The sequence below is a fragment of the Microcebus murinus genome, chromosome 21, assembly GCF_040939455.1.
Source record: "Microcebus murinus isolate Inina chromosome 21, M.murinus_Inina_mat1.0, whole genome shotgun sequence".
Classification (NCBI taxonomy): Eukaryota; Metazoa; Chordata; class Mammalia; order Primates; family Cheirogaleidae; genus Microcebus; species Microcebus murinus.
Window position 1 is genome coordinate 3,484,437 of NC_134124.1, and position 27,562 is coordinate 3,511,998.

A 27,562-nucleotide genomic window follows, 5' to 3' on the forward strand; every position below is an offset into this window, starting at 1 on the left:
ACTATTTAAAGCCCTAGTAATCACTCTAAAACCAAGCCATTCCTGCCAGAAGTCCCGTTCTGCTGACCATGAGATGTAGAGAATCTGTACCGGGATGACAGCTCCACATGCCAGTTATAAGATATGCGTTTCTTAGAGTCAATTCTGATATCACAGGATCTGAAAAACTGCTGCTTGGTGTCTAAATTACTTGGGCATTGGATTAAAACTACCGCACATAGATAAACTATTTGTTTAGTCAGACAGAAAGGACATAAAGTGACAAAGCAAAAAAAAAAAAAAAAAAAAAGAAGAGAGAGCGAGAATGTATTTTTTGTAAAAGCAAAAAAGAATGAAATGAAATGTAGAAACATTAAGAACATTTTGGTTTGGACAGTCAACTCCACAAGCCACCAAAAAACTATCAAGTAGATCAGATAAGAGGTATCTGTATGTGCGTATCTCAAGCATCTTAAAAGAGAAATCCATTAACTTCCTTGTAGGTACCAAATTCAACACAGTACAAAGCAAGGAAATGTTTATTTACTATACAAGTATGATTAAGTCTTCTGAAGTTTACCCTTATAGCTTAAGATATCAAATTATTTGTTCCCAAAGAACTTTTGAAACTTCTAATCTTATTAAAAGAATTAAAGGAGGGAAAACTAAAAAACCTCATTAAATGTTGAACACTGCCACTTCAAGTGCCACTTGTGTCTCTGGGTGAATGTACATAACACTAAATGACCCAATGATAGTATCATTTAAAAAACTTAGTATCATTAAAAAAACTTAACACAGGCTAATGCTTTCACAGCTTTCTTATCCAAGACAAATTTAACTCTGAGACCACATGACAAGTAATATACAAATGTTTGTTAAAAATTTGCCAATCTGTCAATTATTTTCAGGAGTCCATGTAATATACATAACAATATAACCAGAAACTACACTGAGTGGTATAAGTAGACACATCATTTAGTTTGTTAAGCTCTACCCGAAAACATGCTGTTTTATTAAAACAAAACCCCAAACACTTAAATCTCAAGTTATAGATAAGGTTTCAAAATTAAATCTTATTAAACCAGCACAGATTTTCTTTCTTACAAACAAGTTAATGAGCAGGAAGAACCCACAAAGAGCACACCAGCAATCTGACAAACTGTACTGTATGGAATACAAATAAATCTTGAAGTTCATCCGAAGAATGTCAAAGGGTTACAAGAGATTATGTGGTGGCCTTGATTTTTATTTTTCTTTACCTAAGAGTCTACAAATTCTAAAATTTCATCAATTGATTTAAACAGCACCAGTCTTACCCATTGATACAATTAAAATTTGATTTTCTCAGTTCTTAGTTCACAAGTTTATTATGAAAAACACTGCAGTGCTCTTGTGCAGTAGCATCATCTTACAGGAGGGGGAAAAACAGTTCTGTTCAAAACAACTCACCAGGTTCTGACAATAACAAAGAACAACATGGGGCTGAGAGTTGAGAAGGGAATAAACTGAGTGCAGACAAATCATATAATTAAATTAAACGGTATCCCTGAAAATAAACAAAACAATTTCAAAACTCACAAGTAGAGGGGAGGCCTTGGTACTTACTTTAAAAATGTTCATTAAGCTCCAATGATTGTTTGCTGCTATCCTTATCTACAGTCATGCTGAATAAAGCTATAGCTAAATGGAAGTTAAACTGTATTCACGAGGTGTTAATGTTTACATCTTATTATCTGCAGTCTCTCAGAGAAAGCAAAAGTAACTACAAATAGCGCTATGCCAGAAACTGGTTTCTTGACCAACAATGTCGCTTCAGCATGCAATGAACTGGTTCATTCTAAAGTGGTCACGGCTGTTGATGACAAGAGGCTTTGTATTTTTATATGGCACATCTTTTGGTCCGTGTGAAAACAAGTTTTTTGAATGTTTACTATTTTCTGACACTTTGGAGTTACTGCTGCTCTTCCCATTTCCATTAGGTCAATATATGGTTCATGGCAATACTGTACAAGTTAAATTTTCATTACAGGAAGTAGTCTGGAGTACGACGAGTGACATGTGGCTCGCCTCTACGGGGTGCTGGGTCAAACTGCAAGCTGAAAAACAAGACAGATACATGTTTTATGTTCCAGGACATAGATGTATTGACAATGAAAATAACGAGCAGTATTCTTACAAAGTTTACATTGTTTTCCTATCCAATTTCAGCTTGCTTGAATGTAACAAACTCTAATGACGAGGGTCTTTTATCTGCACTCCCCTTGAAAGAGCCATGGCAACTTCAGCCAGAGAGGCTAGGCCTCTCTTTTTCTCTACTGGTGTTCCTTCATTCTAAAATGGTTCGAAAGAAGGGTTCTACTAAGTAATTTTTTCAAGAGCCTAATGTATGGTATCTGTAATCTCACACACAGGATATACTTTATTAACTTTGTTAACTTTATTAACTCCATAATAAAAACATGGGTTTAAAAGTTAAAAACCTAATAATTCATATTAGGGTCTATATATGTTAGCTTTCGTTGGTATGTTTCAACATATCACAGGTCCATTTCAAAGAAAACTTAAAAATCAAGTTGGAATCTGATTTAGTGTTGAGTCCTTAAACCTCTCTTTGAAACTATTTTAGTTCAATGTTACCAAAAGAAAAAAAACTATTCAGTAATAGCAACCAAATGCTCAGGTGTAAATACTTACAAAGAGTATTTTAGAGTATCATCGAGTTCCATGATTGCAGCTTGGTTACCACAACGGTAACAATAGTTTGGAGCACTGAAAATCGTTACTACATTCCGGTCATGGCACCAGTTATATCCCTACAAGGAGAAGAAAGGATATGAGAATCTACTCCATTTACTCTGTATTTATAAAACAAAATGTGACTCCACTTGAGAGAGAAAACAAGGTCTCTACTGCCGCCCTCAAGAGGCTTAAAAAATGTTAATGCTTTGTTTCTGCATGATTTTAATAATTTTCTGTACTTCTGTACAACCCACAAAATACAAGTTTTTTTCACCCAAATTTCAAAACTAGTTTGTTAAATTGTATATATATAAAAACCTTAAAAAACAGCACCAATAACCAAAAAATAAGCTGATTCTTATATGCCTGGCCTTCTGTAAATGGCAGTGTCTCATCAGCCTCTCTTACTGCAGTGGCCTTAAAAGTGACTTAAGAGTGAATATTAAGCCAAGCACAGTGGTTCACAGCTGTAAACCCAGCACTTTGGGAGGCTGAGGAGGGAGGATCACTTGAGCCCAAGTATTTAAAACTGCAGTGAGCAATGACCACACCACTGCACTCTAGCCCAGGCAACAGAGCTAGACCCTGCCTCTCCCTCTCCCTCAACCCACCCAAGAATGAGTATTTATATAGCCATTCCCCATTCCCTAAAGAGGCAGATACATATTCCTGGAGACCAGAACTTTTTAACTTTTCTCCTCAGTCACAGGTGAAGGCCCCTAACTTGCTGACCACCAAGGTACAAATGAGATATGCTTTTAGCATCTCTGGCCTTGCTCCCTCAAAGTCCACTTCCATGCAGAAGCTACTTTACTTTTTGTTGTTTAGTATTGTTCACAAATGTCTTTTTCTCTACCTTTAGCAAAGTCAGATCTTATTGATATCACAGTTGTATTAGTATTAATCTAAATAGACCCTTAATTTTAAATGTATGCTAATCAAGGTTCTATGCTATGCTTAGCCTGTTTCCACTTTATTCTTTATTTTTTTGAGACAGAGGCTCGCTTTGTTGCCCAAGCTAGAGTGAGTGCCGTGGCGTCAGCCTAGTTCACAGCAAGCTCAAACTCCTGGGCTCAAGCAATCCTACTGCCTCAGCCTCCCGAGTAGCTGGGACTACAGGCATGCGCCGCCATGCCCGGCTAATTTTTTCTATATATATTAGTTGGCCAGTCTTGCTCTTGCTCTGGCTGGTTTCGAACTCCTGACCTCAAGCAATCCCCCCCCCCCCCCCCGCCTCGGCCTCCCAGAGTGTTAGGATTACAGGTGTGAGCCACCGTGCCCGGCCCAAAAGCTTAAAATTTAATTCCAGTGTGCATATACTGAAAAGGCTCAGAATGGCAAACTCAACAGAAAGAATACATGAAACTTCTCATTAATATCATTAATTTAAAACTCAGTAATTATCTCTTTTCCTAAAGTTTACTAAAAAGCACATCACGTTTCAAAGAACAGAACATACCTCCATCACCAACTGGTGAGCTCTTGACACCAATGTGAGGCCATTGGCATGATTAAATGTCTCAGAAATGTCTTGCCCAAAGGTGTAACCAGCTCCTCGAGGAGATATACCCCAACCACCACGGTCATCTGGATCTGACCACAGCAAGTCACACATTGGACCCTAAAAAGCAGGTTCAAGTTATTAATTGCCTTTTACAAAAATGGTTAACATATAACTTGAATAATTCACCAGAAGCAGCACCCTACTATGTTATACTTTTTGAGTGGTGTTTTCTGAAAATGGTAACAGGTTCTGCAGTTCAAGTCAAATATCTGTATCAAATAAGATTTTGCAGAAGTCTTATGAGGCACAGCTGACATCAATGGGCCTCGACAGCAGCATGCCCTGACTAACCAATCTGCCTACAACGTGCACATTCCAGTGTTAGGCAGAGGCTCTGCAGATGGACAACCTAGGTCCTAATAGGTCCAGTTCCACAGCTGTTGTGATCTTAGCAGGTTTTTAATGTCAGCTTTTTATGAACAATGGGCTAGACAAGACTGCTCACACCTAATGTGGCTCTTTTTGAGAATGAGACTACACTTAAGTAATTAAATTTCTCCTCTCCCTAGTTTTATGAAAATATTTTATTATTAAAAGTCATACCTCATGGGGAACTTCTTGTAGGCGATCAAGTGCTCTGATGTGATCCAGTGTATCTATGGACGGAGAGAGGCCACCATGTAGACAAAAGATCTAAAAAGAATGGTTTAAAATGTTAGCCTCACGGAAAACTTTAAATATTCTGGACTAAGCTGCAGGAAACAGTTCCCAGCACTTGGCCACACAGGAGTTTCTGTGCTCTGCCTGAACCAGGCCTGACTCCACAGGGGCCATCTTTGCTCCAGGCTACTCTGAACTATACGAGACACACCCCCTTTCTTCTCCTACCACATCCAGCCTGCACCCCGATCAGCTCCTTAGAGAAAATGTTTCTCTGATAGTCCTGCCCCCAGAGGTGACTATCTTCATACTAATAGAATTTTCTTGTTAGTTCTTCTGTCTACACCTCTACTTAGACCAGTAAATAGCTTATTACATCTCCCAGACTTTTTCAAAAACAGCCTAAGAGTATGAACGGGCTACAAAGTATAACCCTGTGACTCCATCATACATTTCAATGCCTGATACAAAGAAGGCACTTAAATTTGACAGAAGTATCATCAATTAAAAAATTAAAATAAAAAAAAAATTGAATGAATGCTATCAATAACTACCCAAAAATATCCAAAAAGGGATGTGGGGTGGGAAAAAAGTCTTAGGTCTAAACATTAAGAAGGCAGACTCTTGAAAATAGCAACAGGAGTTTTAAGAGCCACATTACCTGCCCATCCACCAAGGCAGTGAGCGGAAGATAGTCAAAAAGATCTGTAAAATATTTCCAAACATTTGCGTTGCCATATTTTCTTAAACACTCATCATAGAAACCATAAACTTGTGTGATCTGTCTGCTCTCATGATTTCCTCGAAGAATGGTGATGCGTTCACGGTAACGAACCTAAAACAACAAAATGGAAAGCATAAACAGCAAGCACATTCAAAGATCGAATGTCAATGCAGGGAACTTTTTTTTTAATTTCAAAATATCAAGGGGGTCCAAGTGTTTTTGCTACATGGATGAACTGTATAATGCTGAAATCAGGGCTTTTAGTGTGCCATCAGCAGAATAGCGTACACTGTACTGGATAGGTAAGTTTTTATCCCTCACCCCCCTCAGGAAACTTTCTACAAAAAAAATCCAGTTATAATTTTGTTGAAAAAATATCACATACCCCCCACATCACAGTGAGCTAAAATCACAAATCTACAAACATTTTTAAATGCCCATGGGTATCTGTCAACCCCATCCCAACTAAAATCAAACTCCTCTACCACCAGCTTTACACCAAGCATAACCATGGGATATAAAACCCCATATAGGAATTCTTTTTTTTTTTTCAGTTCAATAAACTTACACAACAATCACCACAACTCAGTTTTAGAACCTTTCCAATACTCCAAAAAGATCCCTCCTGCCTATCTGTAGTCACTCCCCACTACCACTCCCAGCTCCTGGCAACCACTGATTTACTGTCTCTTAAGACTGCCTTTTCTAGAAATTTCATAAAAATGGAATACAAAATGTAGTCTTTTGTGCTAAATATCACTTAGAATATTTTGAGGCTGATCCATGCTACAGCATGGATGTGTTCTCTTTTATAGCCGCACGGCATTTTGTCCAGGATGAACTGGTGATTTTTTTCCCAGTTTTTTGGGGGTCTATTATGAATAATGTTGCTATAATCATTTGCATGGAAGTTTTCATATGGACACATGCTTTCATTTTTTCCTTGGGCAGATTCACAGGAAAATAACTGCTGGGTCATATGGTAGGTTTATGTTTAAAATTTTGAAAAACTACCAAGCTGTTTTTCAAAGACTCAGACTATTTTATATTCCTACCAGCTATGCATAAAAATTCTACTCTCTCATACTCACCAACACTTGGTATTATCAATTTTTCATAGCCATTCTAACAGGTGTGGAGTGGTATCTCAATGTGACTTTAATTTGCATTTCCCTGATTGACTAATGATACAGAGCACTGTTCTATGTGCTCACTGACCATTCACACATTTTCTTAGGTAAAATATCTATTTAAATATTTTGCCCATTTTTAAATTATCTGTCTTGTTATTGAGTTGTAAGAGGTTTTAAAAAAAATACTTAAATACAAATACTTTTCTTAGTGATGTCTTTTGAAGAAAAAAAATCTTAATTTTGATGAAGTCCAATTTTTTATAGATCATGCTTTTGTTATGTCTAAGAAATCTTTGCCTAACCCAAAATCACAAATATTTTCTGTTTTATTCCAGGTTTAATACCTTTAGCTCTTACACCTTGTTCTATGATCCATTTTGATCCACTGGTTCCAGAGCATTTACTGAAAGGACCATTTTTCCCCCCAGTTTTGGTTCGTAGGATTGCCATAACAAGGCATCACAGAATGAGTGGCTTATACAACAAATATTTATTTCTTCACAGTTCTGTAGGCAGAAGTCCAAGATCAAGGTGTTGGTAGAGTTGGTTTCTTCTAAAGGCTCCTCCTTGATTTATAGATGGCCATCTTTCTCCATTGTCTTCTCCTTTTCTTCCCTGTTTCCTGATCTTCCCTTCTTATAAGACCACCACTCCCCTCAAACTAGATTGCGGTCTACCCATATGACCTCACTTTACCTTAATTATCTCTGAAAATGCCCCAGCTCCAAATATAGTCACATTCTGAGGTCTTGGGGGATTAGGACTTTAACATACAAATTTTGGGGAATACAATTCAGTCCATTACACCACCATACGTGAATTCTTAAAGGTAGTACATTCATTCCTCTTCCGAAGACGGGTTCAGACTGGAATTTTCTTTTTTTTTTTTTTTTTTAAGAGACAGGTTCTCACTCTGTCACCCAGGCTGGAGTACAGTGTTGAGGTCATAGCTCACTATAACCTTGAACTCCTGGGTTCGAGTGACCTACTCACCTCAGCCTCCTGAGTAGCTAGGACTACAAGCATTCACCGTCATACCTAGCAAAATTTTTAAAAGCTTTTTGTAGGGATAGGGTCTTGCTATGTTGCTCAGGCTGGTCTCAAAACTCCTGGCCTCAAGCAATCCTCCCATAGTGCTGGGATTACAGGCATGAGCAACTATGCCCAGCCCATACTGGACTTTAAGCACTGGTTAGCTTGCAAGCTGCTCTCATAGTATTTGGAGTCATAGCAGAAACCTTCCACCAAGCAGAACCTTCAAATCCAACTCCCTTTTATAGATGCAGAACTCCAAAAATGTTTTGTAAAACTTTACACAATTCAGATTTTTTTTTTTTTTTGGAGACAAAGTGTGGCTTTGTTGCCCTGGCTAGAGTGCAGTGGCGTCAGCCTAGCTCACAGCAACCTCAAACTCCTAGGCTCAAGCAATCCTCCTGCCTCAGCCTCCTGAGTAGCTGGGACTACAGGCATGAGCCACCATGCCCGGCTAAGTTTTTATATAAGTTTTTTCTATATATTTTTAGTTGGCCAATTAATTTATTTCTATTTATAGTAGAGACGGGGTCTCGCTCTTGCTCAGGCTGGTTTCAAATTCCTGACCTTGAGCAATTCTCCCGCCTCGGCCTCCCAGAGTGCTAGGATTACAGGCTTGAGCCACCGTGCCTGGCCACAATTCAGATATTAATCACCAAAAACTCAACTCTTGAAATTACATCTCACTGCTTCTCTAATATTCGGAAAGTCCACAGCAACCATTTTATCATTCTGAATATTCTTTAATAAAAATGAGTCTGTTGGCTGGGCGTGGTGGCTCACGCCTGTAATCCTAGCTCTCTAGGAGACTGAGGCGGGAGGATAGCTCGAGGTCAGGAGTTCAAAACCAGCCTGAGCAAGAGCAAGACCCCGTCTCTACTATAAATAGAAAGAAATTAATTGGCCAACTGATATATATATATAAAATTAGCCGGGCATGATGGCGCATGCCTGTAGTCCCAGCTACTCGGGAGGCTGAGGCAGTAGGATTGCTTGAGCCCAGGAGATTGAGGTTGCTGTGAGCGAGGCTGACGCCACAGCACTCACTCTAGCCTGGACAACAAAGTGAGACTCTGTCTCAATAAAAAAAAAAAAAAACAAAATGAGTCTGTTGCCTAGGAAAAGGAAAAAAAACATCTTCTCGCTAAAAGGTAAAGTTAAACAATTTGTTTTAAGGGAAAAAAAGGAGAATCCTCCCACCTTAAAAGCTACTTATTATACTGTGTTTCACCTTCAGATGTTTCAAAGCTGTAACTGATATACACATACAGATTTTGCAACTTGCTTTCTTCAATTATCATTTTTACTGTTCTAGACTATTATGTCATGGTTAATGGGTACAAACTATTCCACTGAGGTAAACCATAATTTAGATCATTTTTTCTTTTTCTGATATTAAAGATTTGTTGTAAAATATAATTTCACCACTCTGGAAGGCCGAGGAGGGAGGATTGCTCAAGGTCAGGAGTTCAAAACCAGCCTAAGCAAGAGCAAAGACCCCATCTCTACTAAAAATAGAAAGAAATTAATTGGCCAACTAAAAATATATAGAAAAAATTAGCTGGGCATGGTGGCACATGCCTGTAGTCCCAGCTACTTGGGAGGCTGAGGCAGGAGGATCGCTTGAGCCGAGGAATTTGAGGTTGCTGTGAGCTAGGCTGACACCATGGCACTCTAGCTCAGGCAACAGAGTGAGACTCTGTCTCCAAATAAATAAATAAATAAATAAATAAATAAAATATAATTCACATAAACAATGGTCTTTTCCTCTTGAATTTCTTCCCAGTAAAATTCTAACCACAGGATCATGGTGTCAAGAGTATATAAACACTCTGACATTTGATACATTTACACAATTATAATATTTCAAAAGTATCTAGAATTGTAATTATATTATCTCGCCCAATTTACTGAACTAAAATTTCTATTTGACCAGACTCTAACATCTTTTAAATAATCTGACTGAGGCATTCTCTTCCTTTAGTTTTTATCCTATACATCAACTGATTCGGAATACAGACACCTATGATTTATAAGTCTAAAACCTGAACATTTCCATTCCTAAATGGGTAATGTTATTCTACAAACTTAACATGCACATATTGAAAATCACAAATCACTGGGGAAAAAAAAGAATATTCAAGAGGACTGCTTATTCAGTTCAAAATGCCCAAACATAAAACTCAAATTACCTTAAGAGCTACAAGCAGTGTAACTGTTTCAACTGAATAATATCCTCTGTCAACATAATCTCCCATAAACAAGTAATTTGTATCTGGTGATTTGCCACCAATTCTAAATAGTTCCATGAGGTCATGAAATTGCCCGTGCACATCTCCACAGACAGTGACTGGACATCGAACCTCCTGCACGTTGGACTCTTTTGTCAGGATTTCTTTAGCCTATAGATGGAGAAAAAAGAAAGCAATATTTTATTAAACATTAACAAAGACATGTTCACTTACACTTAACGTAGCTTAAGGGGCAGATTCAGTATATAAAATTGTTTTATGTTCCCAATAAAATAAGCAAGATATGGCCAGATTCTACCCATTAACTATCTTACCCCTGGTACCTAGAAAAAAAAAATGTGTGTCAAGATGCATATCCCTATCCCCATCATGAATATCAGGAGTTTTTAAGCCTATAGAATTGCCATCTATTTAAATACTAAAGAGATCATTATTAGCAGCTACACAAGATCGATGAAAATGGAGCAAGACGTTCAGATATCTACTTCCCTGGCTTTAGAGTTCTAACTGTAATGCTAGTACTCCAGGATTATAGGTGATGTAAGGTTTTTTTTAAGTTCTGCTTTACTTTGAAAAAAAATTTTTTTTGAAGAACATTTAAATTTTACCTGTATTTTGATGTATTTCTTTATATTCTTTATACCAAAATATAAACTTTTTACATTACAATTGGACTATTCAATACATATGCTTTTATTTTATTTTATTTTTTAGTTGGCCAATTCATTTGTTTCGAGACGGGGTTTTGCTCTTGCTCAGGCTGGTTTTGAACTCCTGACCTCAAGCAATCCGCCTGCCTCAGCCTCCCAGAGTGCTAGGATTACAGGCGCACCCGGCCTATACATGCTTTTAAAGATTACTTGCCAGCATATGCATTCTCCCATATAATCACTAATCTAAAACACACATAAAACTATGTAAGACCCCACCTCTGCTCTCATGTAGCTTACAACCTAGAAGTGTTTAAAATCAACTTTCCCCATACACACTGTAACCAAATGCATAATTTGAGGTGTCAATCATTACTACTTTTAAGGGCAAACTAACATTTCACTCAGTAGAAACTCTATTATTCATTCATTCAATGAATATTTATCGATCATTTATTTATTAGATGATAAAAACCATAAAGTACACTGGGAGAAAATCATTTGCTCAGCCATCTGAGTGACTACTATATGCCAGGCCTAGTGCTAACAACTAGAGACACAGTGGTGAGGAAGAGGTCATTCTCACTGCAATGTAGGGGAGACCACAAACAAGTAACCAAGTAAAAAAAACACAGGCTGTGTTAAGTGCCATGAAGAAAAGGGAGAGGGTAACTGAGGGAGACCACTTTACTTGTTTGTTTGTTTATTTAGAGACAGGGTCTCGTGCTGGAATGCAGGATCATAGCTCACTGCAGCCTCTGACTCCTGGACTCAAGCAACTGGAAGACCACTTTAAATAATGTATTAAATTACCATAGAGAATTGTTGTTAACAACTTCGGTACGAGCATCAACTACAGTCGACAGCCACAGATGAATGCACACAGCAACTTGAGCCGACAGCCATGATATGACTTTTCTAATTTTTCATTTATCAAAATAAAATTGTGAACATTTAAAAATAACGTAAAAACATATATGTATACGTTACCTATTCTGATTTACATTACAAGTAAGGCTGCCTGTACAGTAAAACAAGCTTTCAGTGCTCTCCAGCTTTCCTCATCACACACGAGCAAAACAGATTCATTGTCAACGCACAGCACAGACTATCATGCATGGGGCTATGAGTGCCGGCTGTGGGCAGGGTTTCATGGCTGGTGAGCGCGGTACCAAAGTGGTTAAATGAGATCTTATCACAGCCAAGCGTGGAGGCTCATGCCTGTAATCCCAACACTTCGTAAGGCTGGAGGAGGAGGAGTGCTTGAGGACAAGAGTTTTGAGACCAGCCTGGACCACATAGCAAGACCTCATCCCTATAAAAAAAAAAATAGAAAAATTAGCTGGGCGTGGTGGCGTGTGACTGTATTTCTAGCTATTTGGGAGGCTGAGGGCAGAACTGCTTGAGCTCAGGAGTTGGAGGTTACAGTGAGCTATAATCACGGCAATGCACTCCAGCCTGGGCCACAGAGTGAGATCCTATCTCAAAATAATGACGACGACAACTAAAAAAACCTTATCACAAGTAAATGTGTGAAACTAACATTTTATACTGTCCTAGAATCCAAACAACCTGGACATTTATTTCAACTTCAAGCAAAGCAATCTTTGGGGGCACTATCTTAGTACACAAATGTTCTCTCAGCATCTGGGGTTTAGATTCAGCAATCTCACCACTTTATTTTCAACCTACTAAAAACAATCACCTGTAAGTCATATGACCTATAGACGTGTATGACATTCTTGAATATGGGCCATGATAACCACCACAGAAACATGAAATCACAACAAGCAGGCTTAAACTAGACCTCACAAATCACCCATGGCAAGATTCTTCAAGGACGATAATTAAAAGAGAAAAATACATGCATCAACAACAGATTCATCAACCACTTATTTATAATTTCCTTAAGGGCACACAACAACTACAAGCAAACCTGATTTTACTGAGTTTTGCTTTATTGCACTTCACAAATACTGTGGGTTTTTTTTTTTCTTTAAAACAAACCAAAGACTGTGGCAACCCTGCATCAAGCAAGTCTATTGGCACTATTTTCCAAACAACATGTGCCCACTTCATGTCTGTGTCACATATTGGTAATTCTCTCAATATTCAAACTGTCATCATACTTATATATTTGCTATGGTTATCTGCGATCAATGATATTTGATATTACTATTGTAATTGCTTTGGGGTGCCACAAAATGTACACCTGTAAGAAGGCAAATTTAGGCCGGGCGCAGTGGTTCATGCCTGTAATGCTAGCACTCTGGGAGGCCGAGGCGGGCGGATTGCTCAAGGTCAGGAGTTCAAAACCAGCCTGAGCGAGACCCCGTCTCTACTATAAATAGAAAGAAATTAATTGGCCAACTAATATATATAGAAAAAAATTAGCCGGGCATGGCGGTGCATGCCTGTAGTCCCAGCTACTTGGGAGGCTGAGGCAGAAGGATCACTTGAGCGCAGGAGTTTGAGGTTGTTGTGAGCTAGGCTGATGCCATGGCACTCACTCTAGCCTGGGCAACAAAGTGAGACTCTGTCTCAAAAAAAAAAAAAAAAAAAAAGAAGGCAAATTTAATAGATAAACGTGTGTCTTCTGACTGATCCACTGGCCATCCCCCCATCTCTCTTTCACTTCTTGGGTCTCCCTGTTCTCTGAGACACAACATAATAGAAATCAGGCCAATTAATAATCGTACAATGGCCTTGGTAAGTATTCAAGTAAAAGGAGTTGCACATCTTTCCCTTTAAAACATAAGCTAAAGGCCGGGCGTGGTGGTTCATGCCTGTAATCCTAGCACTCTGGGAGGCCAAGGCGGGTGGATCGCTCAAGGTCAGGAGTTCGAAACCAGCCTGAGCAAGACCCCAACTCTACTAAAAGTAGAAAGAAATTAATTGGCCAACTTTAACTGGTTGATCCTGCCAGTAAAAAAGAAGGAAAAAAAAGAAAGAAATTGGCTAACTAAAAACAATAATATATAGAAAAAATTAACCGGGCATGATGGCACATGTCTGGAGGCTCAGCTACTTGGGAGGCTGAGGCAGAAGGATTGCTTGAGCCAAGGAGGTTGAGGTTGCTGTGAGCTAGGCTGACGCCATGGCACTCTAGCCCGGGCAACAGAGTGAGACTCTGTCTCAAAAAAACCCAAAACACATAAGCTAAAAAATGATTAAGCTTAGTAAGGAAGGTATGTTGAAGGCTGAGATTAAGTCTTTCAAAAGCTAGGCCTCCTGCACCAAACAGCCAAGTTGTGAATGCAAAGGAAAAGTTCTTGAAGGGAATTAAAAGTGCAACTCCAGGGAACACACAAATGATAACAAAGCGAAACAGCCTTATTGCTTATATGGAAAAGGTACTGGTGGTCTGGATAGAAGACTAAACCAGTCACAACATTCCCTTAACTCAAAGCCTAAACCAGAGCAAGGCCCTAATTCTCTTCAATTCTATGAAGGCTGAGAGATGTGAGGAAGATGCAGAAGAAAAGTTGGAAGTTGGCAGAGGTTGGTTCATGAGATTTCAGGAAAGACATCATCTCCAAACACAAAAATACACGGTGAAGCAGCGAGTGCTGACAGAAGCTGTAGCAAGTTATCCAGAAGACCTAGCTAAGATAACTGACAAATGTGGCTACACTCAACCAGATTTTCAATGCAGAAAAAATGGCCTTATATTGGGAAAAGATGCCACCTAGTACATTCCTAACTTGAGAAGTCAGTAACTGCCTTCAAAGCTTCAAAGGACAGGCTGACTCTTAGGGGCTAATGCAGCTGCTGACTTTAAGGTGACGCTCAATAACCATTCTGAAAATCCTAGGACCCTTAAGAATTATACTAAATCTGCTCTGCCTGTGCTCTAGAAATGGAACAAAACCTGGATGACAGTGTATTTGTTTACAGCATGGTTTTCTTGTAAGCCCACTGTTGAAACCTAGAAAAGATCCCTCTCAAAATATTACTGCTCATGGACAATGTACCTGACCACCCAAGAGCTCTGATGGAGATACACAAGGAGATTAATGTTGCTTTGACTTTCAAGTCTTATGACTTAAATACATTTCATAATAGCTGCTGTGGATAGTGATTCTTCTACTAGACCTGGGCAAAACAAATTGAAAACCTTCTGAAAAGGTGCCATTAAGAACATGCCTCACAGAAGGAGGTCTAAGTACTAACAGTAATAGGAGTTTGAAGGAAGTTGATTCCAATCCTAACGAAGGACTTTGGGGGTGGGAGCGTTCAAGACTTCAGAGGAGGGCCGGCGGGTGTGGTGGCTCACACTTGTAATCCTAGCATTATGGGAGGCTGAGGTGGGCGGATTTCTCGAGTCAGGAGCACAAAACCAGCCTGAGCAAGAGTGAGACCCCATCTCTACTATAAATAGAAAGAAATTAATTGGCCAACTAATATATATAGAAAAAATTAGCCGGGCATGGTGGGCACATGTCTGTAGTCCCAGCTACTCAGGAGGCTGAAGCAGCAGGATTGCTTGAGCCAGGAGATTGAGGTTGCTGTGAGCTAGGCTAACACCACGGCACTCACTCTAGCCTGGGCAACAAAGCGAGACTCTGTCTTTAAAAAAAAAAAAGACTTCGGAGGAGGAACTTGCAGATGTGGTAGAAATAGCAAGAGAACTAGAATTAGAAGTGAGGATGTGACTGCATCGCTGCAATCTCATAATAAAACTTGAACAGATGAGTTGCTTCTTATGAGCAAAGAACATGGTTTCTTGAAATGGAATCTACACCTGGTAAAGATGCTGTGAACATTGTTGAAATAATAATAAAGAATTTAGAATATTCCCAAAACTTAGTAGATAAACCAATCACAGGGTTTGAGAGGATTGTCTCCAATTTTGAAAGAAGTTTTGTGAATAAAATGCTATCAAACAGCGTCACATGCTACCTTTTCATGAAAGAGTTAACCAATGTGGTAAACTTCACTGTTGTTATATTTTAAGAAATTCTCACAGGCACTCCAACCACCACCCTAATCAGTCAGCAGCCATCAACATCAGGCAAGACAACTGTCCACCAGCAAAAAGATTACAACTGCTGAAGGCTAAGATGATCATTAATCAGTACTTTTCAACAAAGAAGTATAATTAAGTAAATTAAGGTATGTATGCACATTGGTTTTTTACCATTTTTTACCATTGGTTTTTCACACATTATTATAGACTACAATATAGTGTAAATATAATTTTTATATGCACTTGCTTTACTGTAGTGGTCTGAAAGGAACTTCTCAAATATCTGAGACATGCCTATCTTGTATATCATTTATAGTTAACTAATAGTGTAGACAAAAAGCCACATTTTTATGTATTTTTATATCAAGCAAACATTTACAAGCAAAAAACAATTACAACCATAAATTCTTTGTATTAAAAAAGCTGGAAAAAATTAAAATGGTAAGAGATTTTCATTTCAGTGGTAAAACTGTAATTTATGGTGATCTGTCATATTCCTACCAACAGAAACTACTCTCTGGCTCACACCTGTAATCTTCACACTTTGGGAGGCTGAAGCTTGAGCAACACAGCAAGACCCCCCCCCTATCAAAAAAAAACAAGAAGTTAGCAGGCACACCGGCCCACGTCTGTAGTCACAGCTACTCCGCAGGCTGAGGCAGGAGGATCACTCAAGCCCAGGAGTTTGAGGTTGCCGTGAACTATGAAGACGCCCCTGCGCCTAGTCGGTGACACAGCAAGTCTGTCTCAAAAAACAAACTATTCTCATTTCTATGTTTTACCCACAAAGAGATCTCTCTTATTTATAACTGGTCAATGTCTCATTGTGTGTCCTAAAGTTTTAAATTCATTAACTCACGCTTCTACAGGATTATAGTGATCATTTAAAACCACTACATAGGGCCGGGCACGGTGGCTCACGCCTGTAATCCTAGCTCTCTGGGAGGCCGAGGCGGGCGGATTGCTCGAGGTCGGGAGTTCAAAACCAGCCTGAGCAAGAGCGAGACCCCGTCTCTACTATAAATAGAAAGAAACTAATTGGCCAACTAATATATATAGAAAAAATTAGCCGGGCATGGTGGCGCATGCCTGTAGTCCCAGCTACTTGGGAGGCTGAGACAGAAGGATCGCTTGAGCCCAGGAGTCTGAGGTTGCTGTGAGCTAGGTTGACGCCACGGCACTCACTCTAGCCTAGGCAACAAAGTGAGACTCTGTCTCAAAAAAAAAAATAAAATAAAATAAAACCACTACATAATTAATACTTTCCCAAACAGATCAATACATGTACAATATTATTGCTTACTTGAATTATTTCCCTCCAAAATGTTTTCAACTGTGAGATTATGAAGCAAAATAGTATGAACTTCTTTGGGCAGGGAGACAGGGTCTCACTCTACTGCCTAGGCTAGAGTAAAACAGCAGCAGCAGTGCAGCTTGTGACAACCTCAAACTCCTGGGCTTAAATCCACCCACCAAAGTAGCTGGGACTTTAGGCATGCCACCACACTCAGCAAATTTTTATATTTTTTGTAGAGGCAGGGTCTCAGTATGTTGCTCAGGCTGGTCTCCAACTCCTGGCCTCAAGCAATCCTTCTGCCTTGGCCTCCTAAAGTGCTGGGATTACAGGTGTGAGCCACCGTACCTGGCCCTTTTTTTGGTTTCACACCTGGCCCTTTTTTTGGTTTCATACGCACTACACACAACTGGATTAAGCCAATTTGTTATGCAATAATAAATAAAAGAATGTAGCTATCCTTGGCTACTTAAGACATAAAATGTTATCTCATTGATTTGCATTTTTTCATTTCTGAATTCAAATTTTTTATTCCATGTTTATTTACTATCAGTTATTTCTCCTCTTACATAAACTGTGTGGTTTTGAGCACCTAATCATTGAAGACTAAATGTTTTTATGTATTCGTACAAACTATGTTTTAAGCTGTTATTAACTTGTTGGCATTTTATTTCTCCTATTTTTAAAATGTGTAGTCAGAAACTTTCTATGCCCATTTTTGCTTTGTAATTTTTCTCCAATTGTTAAAAAGAAAAGTTATCACCATGCCATTTTCTAATAGTTTTTCTTTCTAAAATTTATACTTCAATCCTAGGATTACATACATGACAACTACTTAAGCTTCTTTTATATCAGTGCCTTAAACCTGAATACAATTAAAAAGATTATGACATTAAGTAACTTTAAAAAAGGTTTAGGCTGGGTGCGGTGGCCCATGCCTGTAATCCTAGCACTCTGGGAGGCCAAGGCGGGCGGATTGCTCGAGGTCAGGAGTTCGAAACCAGCCTGAGCAAGAGCAAGACCCCTGTCTCTACTAAAAATAGAAATTAACTGGTCAACTGAAAATATATAGAAAAATTTAGCCGGGCATGGTGGCGCATGCCTATAGCATCCCAGCTACTCGCGAGGCTGAGGCAGGAGGATCGCTTGAGCCCAGGAGTTCGAGGTTGCTGTGAGCTATGCTGACACCATGGCACTCTAGCCCAGGGAACAGACTGAGACTGTCTCAAAAAAAATAAAATAAAATAAAAAAGGTTTAAGCCAGGCGTGGTAGCTCACGCCTGTAAACCTAGCACTCTGGGAGGCTGAGGCGGGCGGACTGCTCGAGGTCAGGAGTTCGAAACCATCCTGAGCGAGACCCCGTCTCTACTAAAAAATAGAAAGAAATTAATTGACCAACTAAAAATATATATACAAAAAAAAATTAGCCGGGCATGGTGGCCTATGTCTGTAGTCCCAGCTATCCAGAAGGCTGAGGCAGGAGGATTGCCTGAGCCCAGGAGTTTGAGGTTGCTATGAGCTAGGCTAATGCCACGGCACTCTAGCCCAGGAAAGACAGTGAGACTGTCTCAAAAAAAGAGAAATAAGACAAATGGGTCAAAGTAGAAAGAAGAGTAAATAATGTTTTCCTGTCACACATAACTTTGCCTTTCTTTCCTTGGTACCCTCAGAAGACCCCACCACCTCAACCCAAACTCAATACCTCTGGGTTTTCCTGGCTTATTTTTTCCCAACTAAACAAAGGCTACCTCATAGGTAACTCTGACGAACTTTACTTACATTGAGATACAGAAAATATTTGCTGCCATAAAACAGGGCAACACCAGACTGACTCATAATACAAATGTTATCCCATATACTCCTCCAGGATCCATCACTGTTCCTACAATACAAGTTTCACCTTAGCCCTACTGCCATTTTTTGAAGACAAAAAATTCTGGCCCCAATGGATAGAAAACAGGGAGGAACCTGTGTATTTGAATACAACTGTTCACCTTTAAAACAATAAAAAACTACATTACTGCTTCATGCCTGGGAGATTGTGAAACACATACAAGCATGCGTGCCTGACTGTGGAAGCTATGATGAAAAGAAAGGCATTTTATAAGCTACAATGAACAATATAAAAGTCAGCTTAGAATATTTCCAAGCTCAGTCCCTGGATCATGATTTATACAATCTGAGAATACATGGAAAATGTTCTGGAATTTTCATCTCACCAATCTTACTGAAGGAGCAACTATAGTCAGCCACATCCAAAACTGAAGAATAATTGAAAATTGAAGAATAATTACGGTTTCCAGGACAAAGTGGGACAACAGTATGTGACACAAATAGAAAGCTTTCAAGCAATGAGAATAAAAATAGTGCTTCATTTTACAAAATTGTTGATTCCACAATTCGGTCTGGCCCCTCACCTACATCGCTCATTATTAACATCCAAAAAGAGAACTGGATTTGTGAAGCAACAGTGGAACATTAGGCTTAGAATCCGTAAGTCTAGGAATCTCAGTGTTAGCCCCTACAATCAAGTCACTTTGCCTTTCTGTGCCTTTGGTTTATATCTATAACCAAGAACAAAAACTATCTCATAAACTTGTTAAGAAAATTATGTATGTGAAAGTATGAGAGTAGTATTCTGTAACATGCTTCCCCCACTTGTTTGTTCTCAATATTCAAATTACTTCTATGGAAATGAGCCAAACAGCCTTTTAAATTAAACACAAACAAACAAATGTATTACCCACTTCATATATGAATATAATCTTGGTCAAATATTTTTCAACTCATCTAATTAGTAGGAAACTGTTTGCTTTCCCATATTCATGCAACAAATATTAAAACTAAGTGAAGCCTTGAGCCAGGCACCGTGGCTCACGCCTGTAATCCTAGCACTCTGTCTGGTAGGCTGAGGTGGGAGGATTGCTTTATTTCAGGAGTTCGAGACCAGCCCCAGCAACTAGTGAGACACGGTCTCTACTAAAAATAGAAAAAACTAGCCAGGCGTGGTGGCACACAGCTGTAGTCCCAGCTACTCAGGAGGCTGCAGCAGGAGGATTGCTTGAGCCAAGAAGTTTGAGGCTGAAGTGAGCTTTGATGATGCCACTGCACTCTAACCCAAGTGACAGAGTGAGACTGGCTCAAACAAAAACAAAAACACTAAGTGAAACCTTAATGACTGCCTTTTATTTATAGTGCTTGAAGAGCAATGGAAAACATCATACCTAGGTAAAGAACTCTTTGGGGGGGGGGGGGAATCTGGCTATCAAACAACATTCTCCACATGTTTGGTAAGACCTGAAAGCACAAAGCCAAAAATATCATACCCAAGTTAAACCAAAGGTGAAATCACATAAGACTGTTTACTGTAGCTAATGCAAAAGCAAGTTGATACAATTTACTTTTCTCAGTCTGTAAATGGAAACATACCAGGCCAGTTATAGAGATGTAGTAATGCTAAGTTTAAGTCAGCAGACTTACAGAACCATGCCTAACACAAACCTACACACCCAATTTTTGAACTATCAATTATGATCCCCAAAATGACAAAGTATACTGCACACGTAACAGCATTAGCTTAGATATAAATACCAATCACATAACGTAAAAACCATGTTCACCCTTGTCTATAAATGCACACTGGATTCTCCCCATTTTTGACACCCACTACTAATTGTTAGTGAGATACCATTAATAATGGCTTCAGGATTTTTTAATCACAGTAATCTTGTATAGTATACATCTATCTTTACTACATAACTTTATTTCAGATCAGGCATCCTCAGGTGGGTAGAGAGAAGGCTTTTACATTATTCTTTCTTGTAATTAAAGAAATTACGAACTATTACCACATAGTTATCTCTAACAAGTATTTTTTAAAGAACTATTATATACTAATGAAAAAATTTAACCCTTAATATTTTCAAAATTACTATTTAGAAGGCAATCACACCAAAGAGCATATGTAGCTTCCACCTAGAGATGCCACACAAAATATTAACAATGAAGAGAGAACTTTTGTTTTACTAGAAAGACTTGTACATCTGGGAGGCCAAAGTGGGCAGATTGCTTGAGGTCAGGAATTCGAAACCAGCCTGAGCAAGACCAAGGCCCCATCACTACTACAAATAGGAAGAAATTAATTGGCTAACTAATACATATAGAAAAAAAAAAATTAACCAGGCATGGTGGTGCATGCCTGTAGTCCCAGCTACTCGGGAGGCTGAGGCAGGAGGATTGCTTGAGCCTAGGAGTTTGAGGTTGCTGTGAGCTAGGCTGATGCCATGGCACTCACTCTAGCCTGGGCAACAAAGCGAGACTCTGTCTCAAAAAAAGAGCTAATGAAAGACTTGTACAAAATATATCAAGCCATGCATCCCACATACCTGACTTCAAATTAATTTAGTTTAGAAGTTTAATATAGTTCCAAAAGTTGAAATACAAATTAAAAACAGTATGAAGGCTGTATGATGATATCCACCAAAAAGGATCCATTCCATGGAAACTTGAGATACCTAGCTTCTAATATTATTCCTATCTTTTTGGCTCTCCCAACTAAAAATCTGTGCACACCCAATGAGCAATGGAAATCTAGTTAGTTAATTTATCCCACTACACCTTAGCTTTCCAAAGATGTGGAAAACAATCAACACTGGATCCATTAAGCTTCAGTCACCACACCTTCACACCCAGTACCATCCTCTACAGTCCCCAACATAAACTCTACCTCTAGTTCATCTCCCACTCATTTCCATACCATGCTTCTTTTTCTACCAGATTCAAAGCTCCTTCAGAATAAGCATACTTATTTCTTACTGCTTTTCATTCCCCTCATAACAGTATGAAATCTTGGATATTCGATAGGTATCAATATTTAAATACAAAGTACTAATTTAAAATAGAATTGATTGTATAATCTCAGATGATTAAAAGTAATCTCAAACAATGTTTTAACTCTTTATTTTACAGACAGGAAAACAGGGACCAAGTGAAATGGTTGCTCCAAATTTGGTCTGTCACAATTACTCACATAGGAGCAGAAAGGAGACTAGTGTCCAGGTCTAACTCAAAGTTGAGTGGTCTTCCAATTACATTATCACTTCTCTTTCAATGTTTTCTTCATAAATGACTAGTCAACTAGCCAATTATTGACTCAAAGTCTTACGGGGTCAAGAAACAGGAAAAGCAAAACATTGCTACCATTAAAATTCAGCGGCAACAGATGATACACCGTCTCATCAACCCATAGTGGAGTTCTGTTCAGGCTTGGGAGAAATAAATCTAAATTGGACTTACTTAAATTCCAACTGTTCACAGCATGGTTTCTGAAAAAGCCTGTCTTGAGAACGTATACATTAAACTCATGAGCCTAATTTTCACATCGATCTACAAACAAATAACTGTTTTCACTAATAGGAAATGCTAATGATATTCCACTACTCTGTACTAAAATGACATGCTGCTAAGTTAGGTTTTGGTTTTTTTTGTTTGTTTGTTTTTTGAGACAGTCTCACTTTGTTGTCCAGGCTAGAGTGAGTGCCATGGCATCAGCCTGGCTCACAGCAACCTCAAACTCCTGTGCTCAAGCGATCCTCCTGCCTCAGCCTTCCGAGTAGCTGCAACTACAGGTATGTGCCACCATGCCTGGATAATTTTTTGTAGATATATTTTTAGTTCATCAATTAATTTCTTTCTATTTTTAGTAAAGACAGGGTCTCACTCAGGCTGGTTTCCAACTCCTGATCTTGAGCAATCTGCCTGCCTAGGCCTCCCGGGATGCTAGGCAAAGTTAATTTTGAAAATGTAAGTTAAAATTTTTACAGTGGAGATCAACATTCTGTATACTTTAGAAAACTAAGTTACAAGAGTTTTAAAATAAAATGCACAGCTAAAAGCTAAACAGATTCACCTGTTTGTTTTCCCAGGGAATACAAAACAGGATTAGGTAATAAAAATTCCAAGTTTAGCATTATTAAGTGGACTACAACATTCCATTTTCAACATCTGTGAGATTAAACACTAAGCATAGGCCGGCGCGGTGGCTCACGCCTGTAATCCTAGCACTTTGGGAGGCCGAGGCGGGCGGATTGCTCAAGGTCAGGAGTTCGAAACCAGCCTGAGCAAGAGTGAGACGCGTCTCTACTATAAATAGAAAGAAATTAATTGGTTAACTAATATATGTAGAAAAAATTAGCCAGGCATGGTGGCACATGCCTGTAGTCCAGCTACTCGGAAGGCTGAGGTAGGATTGCTTGAGCCCAGGAGTTTGAGGTTGCAGTGAGCTAGGCTGACACCATGGCACTCACTGTAGCCGAGGCAACAAAGCAAGACCCTGTCTCCAAAAAAAAAAAAAAAAAAACAAAACCACTAAGCACAATGTCTGGACTATGCTAAGAGGTCAGCCACCAGTTATTACTACTACTACGTGCAGCCACAAAACACAATCAAGCAACTTTTTCAACAAAGAGGATACAAAATGTGCTGCTCTTCTAGCCTGTGTTGCTCATTTTAAAAAACAATGGCAACAGGCCAAGTATGTTAGGCTTACAGAAAGGTTCCACACTACCCAATTTGAGTCATCATATAAATCATGGATTAAACTAGCACTTGATTTCCAATCCGAAGGCTCCTCATGTAGTATGACTCACCACATTCTCCATTTCTTCCATCTATGAAAACTAAGTTACACTCCTCCCTTGTAACTACCACCATGACCTTCGTAGAAATTAGGTTAGAGATTAATTTTAAAATTCCTGAAGATACCCTTTAAATAGGTCTCCGGAGAAGGTCGCTTGGTGAGTCTAGCACAAACCACACAGGACGGGATAACGCTGTGTGACCTTCAGACGGGTTCTGGCATCTGGCACGCCAGCCTGCCTTTGCGGGAGACCCTCTGGGCAGCGCTGGACAGAAGAGCAAGGCCTGAGCACCAGTGAAAAGCCTGGGTTACCTCACTGTAGAGGCCCGGGCCCCATCCCAAGCCACAGAGCCCGCGCCCCTCGCCTGGCTCTCAAAGCCGAGCCCGGCCCCGCTCCGCAGGGTCCCCGCGGCCCGACCCCCCGCCGGCGCAGGGCCCGGAGACTCCGAAGCCCCGGAGTCGGGGTAACGGCGCCATTTTAGGCGGCGGCGGCGGCAACCAATCCCCGCGCGGGAGGCAGGGGGCGCCGGGTCGCTCGGGAGCCGCCGCCGGCCGGGCCGGGCGCCGGGCAGGGAGGCTCGGGGGGCCCGGCCGGCGGCCTCCGCCATGTTGCACCGGCCCCGCGGCCGCCTCCTCCCCGGCGGGCCCGGCCCCGCGGCCGAACTGCACGCACCTTCTCGCAGAGACTCTTGACCTGCGACTCGGACAGCTGCTTGCACTCGTTCAGCTGCTCGATCCACTGGTCCAGCTCCTTGGTGAACACCTTCTCGTCCATGATGCCGCCCGCCCGCCCCGGCCGCCGTTCCTCGCTCCGCCCGCGCCGCCGCCCGCACACGGGCCACACGCACACGCCGCCGCCGCAGGCTCCCGGGGGGACTTCTGTGGCCGCTGGCGGCTGCTCGGCGCCGGCCCGCTGGCTCCCTCCGTACGCGGTGCTCGGCCGCCGGCCGCTGCGCCTCCTCCGCTCGCCCTAGCTCCGGAGCGCGGCTCTCTGTAATGGCGGCGGCCGCCCGGCGTGGTGACGTCACGCCCGGCGTCGGGAGGCGGGAGCAGCGGGGAGACGGGCCGGGGCGCGAGCTGCGCAGGCGCAGGGCAGACCCGGCCGCGGCGCGACGGGAGTAGGGCACACGCCAGGGGCCAAAGCGCAGGCGCGGCGTTCCCGGCGGGTAGCTGAGGCGCCTCGGCTGTTAGGGCGTGGTCTCCCGAAAGGACGGGGGTCCACGGCTGGGAATGACGGCGTCCTAGTCAGCTCTGTACTCACGGCGGCGGACGGGCTGGCCCCCGAGCACCACAGCCCGCGAGGCCCGAGGGGGAGCGCGGGCTCCCGGCTGCCTGGGGCTGTCCCCGCGGGAGCGCGCCGCTGGCGATGCGCCTCAGTCCCTCACCCGGGACGGGCAGCCGGCTACCGAAACGGGAGTTGCGACGCCGCGGCTCTCTGTGGTGCAGCCACGCCGGGATCGTGTGGGGTTCCCGCGTCTCTGGGGGCAGGAGCGGGCCTCGGGCGACAGCCGGTTACAGCTACCACTCCCACCTCCGGGCGCGGCCCGCACCGTGTAATTAGGTCACTCGCGGGCGCGGGCGGGCGTGCCCGCCGGGGGAGTGCGGCGCGGTGCACCTGACGCCCCCGCGCGCACCTGCACCTGGGCGTCGCGGCGGGCGCGGGGGCGGAGCTGGGGCTTTTCTCCCGGCCTCCGGCTCCGCCTCTCTCCTCCGCTCGTCGGCGCCTTCCTCCGAGTCCAGGTCTCCCTGGGAATGAAAGCCTACTTTCTAGAGAAGACGCCTGCGGGAGATGGATACACCTGTCCTGACCGCGTCCCGGTGGTGGTTAAGATGCGGCCACGACCTGCGCTTTAAACAAAGCTATGATAACCCTAGGATCGGACCTCGGTCTGGTTATGAACCTCTTTGGGGTTGGCAAAACGTTTTCTCATTCCATTGTCCCTGCGTGTACAGAAATGATTTGGCTCTGTAGAGCACAAACTATGTGCCAGATCCCATGCCTGGGGCATAGAGGGGTCGTCCAACACACAGGGCACTGCCCTGGAGTTTGTGTTCTCCCCACAGTACTGGCTGAAAACGGGTTTGGTTTGGGATAGGCAGAAAAGAGATCATGATGGCCCCAAGACCGGAGACAGATAGAAGCTTTCCAAAGGACGTTTAACCCTAAATAAAGGGCAAGGCAAGAGCTGAACCTGGTCGTCTGTCTTCCAGGCTCCCTCCTCTCCATCGCAGTCAACCCTGCTCAGCGATGCGCTGGAGGACAGGCTCAGTTTGTGTCTCTGAGGGCATTATCCCAACCAACAACAGGCTGAAGAAGAACCTGGAGGCCCCATCAGCCAGTGGTGGGAGTGAAAATCCTCCTTCATCCAAGACAACCTGCTTGGCAAGGCCGACTGGCTTGGCCTCACCAGGCTGGAAATTGCAATTCTGCTTTCTCTTTGTACCTCCCACTAGTGTGCCCAGAAGAAAGTACACCAGAGCTGCTACTCCAGAAGGCTTATCACATACTTAATTTACCAGACTGGGGAAAAAAAGTCCTCTTAGCCCAAATTCTGACCCCATTTTGCAGTTAATATTCCCAAATAATAGAGGAGTAAGAATTAAGACCATGGTGGAATGAATGAAGAAAAACCACCCAGTGTTCTATTTTACCTTGCTCTTTACCATTGCCCTGAACCTGTGTCAGAACTGGTCCTGTCTGACAGGGCAAGAAGCAGACAGGCGCTGAGAAAGGAGAAAGGACTTGGCAAAGGTAGTGGTCAGGATTTAAAACTGCATACCCCAAGTGCAAGGTTCCAGCCACAGTCACACAGCTGACCTTCGGAGGACTGAAATATGGAACAGAACCAATATAATTTCTCTTTGCCTAGGTTCTCTTACCTTGAAAGGTGGTGGTGATTTAAAAAGGTATTCAACACCCTTTATGTGCTAAGATTATAATAAGTTTTTCCAAAGTAATGTGAGCTCCTTGTGGGTAGCATCAATGTGGGTGTTATTTGTTCTCTGGATGCAGATTACTTGGCTCTCCACCATCACAAAATGCAGGGAATATATAATTATATGTACTTGAAACATCCTGCCAAATAATTAGATGCCATGACTTCTTAAGGAATGAATTCTAGGAAGCTCATATTAGCATTCAGACAGTGAAGTAAAGTATACACGATTATAAGCAATACAGAACTAAATCAGAGTATCTTGTCCTTTAGAAGAAATCCTGAATGTTTGCTTACTCTATAGAACTCAAAATAATTAATGGATCTGAAAATTCAGTTTGATGAATCTGGTCTTGACTAATTTGACCTGACCAGCTCATTTCTAGAGCCAAGGACTATTTGGAGCAAAAAGTTAAAAGTGAACCCTGACAAAAAGTGTTCTTTTAATTTCTTGGTGAAAACCAGCGAGTGAAAAAAGCAAATATGCTTTGAGAAAGAATCTTTGCTCAGATGGCAAAGTCAGTACACAGCAAGTCTGTGTTGCCATGATGTTTATACATAGCTATAAATAAAAATCATCTGATGATGGGGGTGGGGTAGGAGGATAACCTTGAGCAAATAGCTTTATAATAGGCACTCTTAGCCAAGATATAAAAATTGACATTAAACATGGAGAAGGAATGAGATGTATCTTACTTGTCAGCAGTTCTCTTGGTCTTAGGTTTATTTTGTTGTTGTTGTCCCTTCCAGTCCCCTGACTTACTGAGACAGAAAGTACAGCAGGGTAAGAAGCAGCTCTGGAGTTAAATGGACCTGGGTTTGCATTCTAGTTCTGTAATGGCCTAACTGTGTGAAGTTTGGCAAGTTTACCTTTTTTAAGTCTTGGTTTTCTCATCTATAAAGTGAGAATAGTCATAATAGCCAAATAGGTTCTTCTGAGAATTAAATGGAATTATAAATATATAACACCAAAATAGCATATGTCTAATATGTGTTAGATATTACTTTTTTATAATTTCTTTTTTTTTTTTTACTTTATAATTTCTAAGT

At 41.3% G+C, this 27,562-nt stretch overlaps 1 protein-coding gene across 1 annotated transcript; it reads right to left on the reverse strand.

The window, feature by feature from the left end:
* Nucleotides 1-1,207: 1,207 nt before the first annotated feature.
* On the reverse strand, nucleotides 1,208-24,597 carry PPP2CA (protein phosphatase 2 catalytic subunit alpha). The gene is made up of 7 exons (XM_012762172.3): nucleotides 24,250-24,597; nucleotides 9,967-10,176; nucleotides 5,547-5,720; nucleotides 4,829-4,918; nucleotides 4,181-4,342; nucleotides 2,677-2,795; nucleotides 1,208-2,078 (listed from the first exon to the last, which is right to left on the reverse strand). Exons 1-7 carry the CDS (start codon nucleotides 24,349-24,351, stop codon nucleotides 2,006-2,008), a joined length of 930 nt encoding a protein of 309 aa, XP_012617626.1. The 5' UTR covers nucleotides 24,352-24,597; the 3' UTR covers nucleotides 1,208-2,005.
* Between the last annotated feature and the right edge of the window lie 2,965 nt (nucleotides 24,598-27,562).

Excerpts from the sequence above, each read along its gene's own strand:
- PPP2CA (XM_012762172.3), bottom strand. The coding sequence starts at position 24,351 with ATGGACGAGAAGGTGTTCACCAAGGAGCTGGACCAGTGGATCGAGCAG. Across the intron at positions 10,177-24,249 it reads TCAAGAGTCTCTGCGAGAAG|GCTAAAGAAATCCTGACAAA; the intron begins GTGCGTGCAGTT and ends CTCCATCTATAG. Across the intron at positions 4,343-4,828 it reads TACAAGAAGTTCCCCATGAG|GGTCCAATGTGTGACTTGCT; the intron begins GTATGACTTTTA and ends CCTGCTTTTTAG.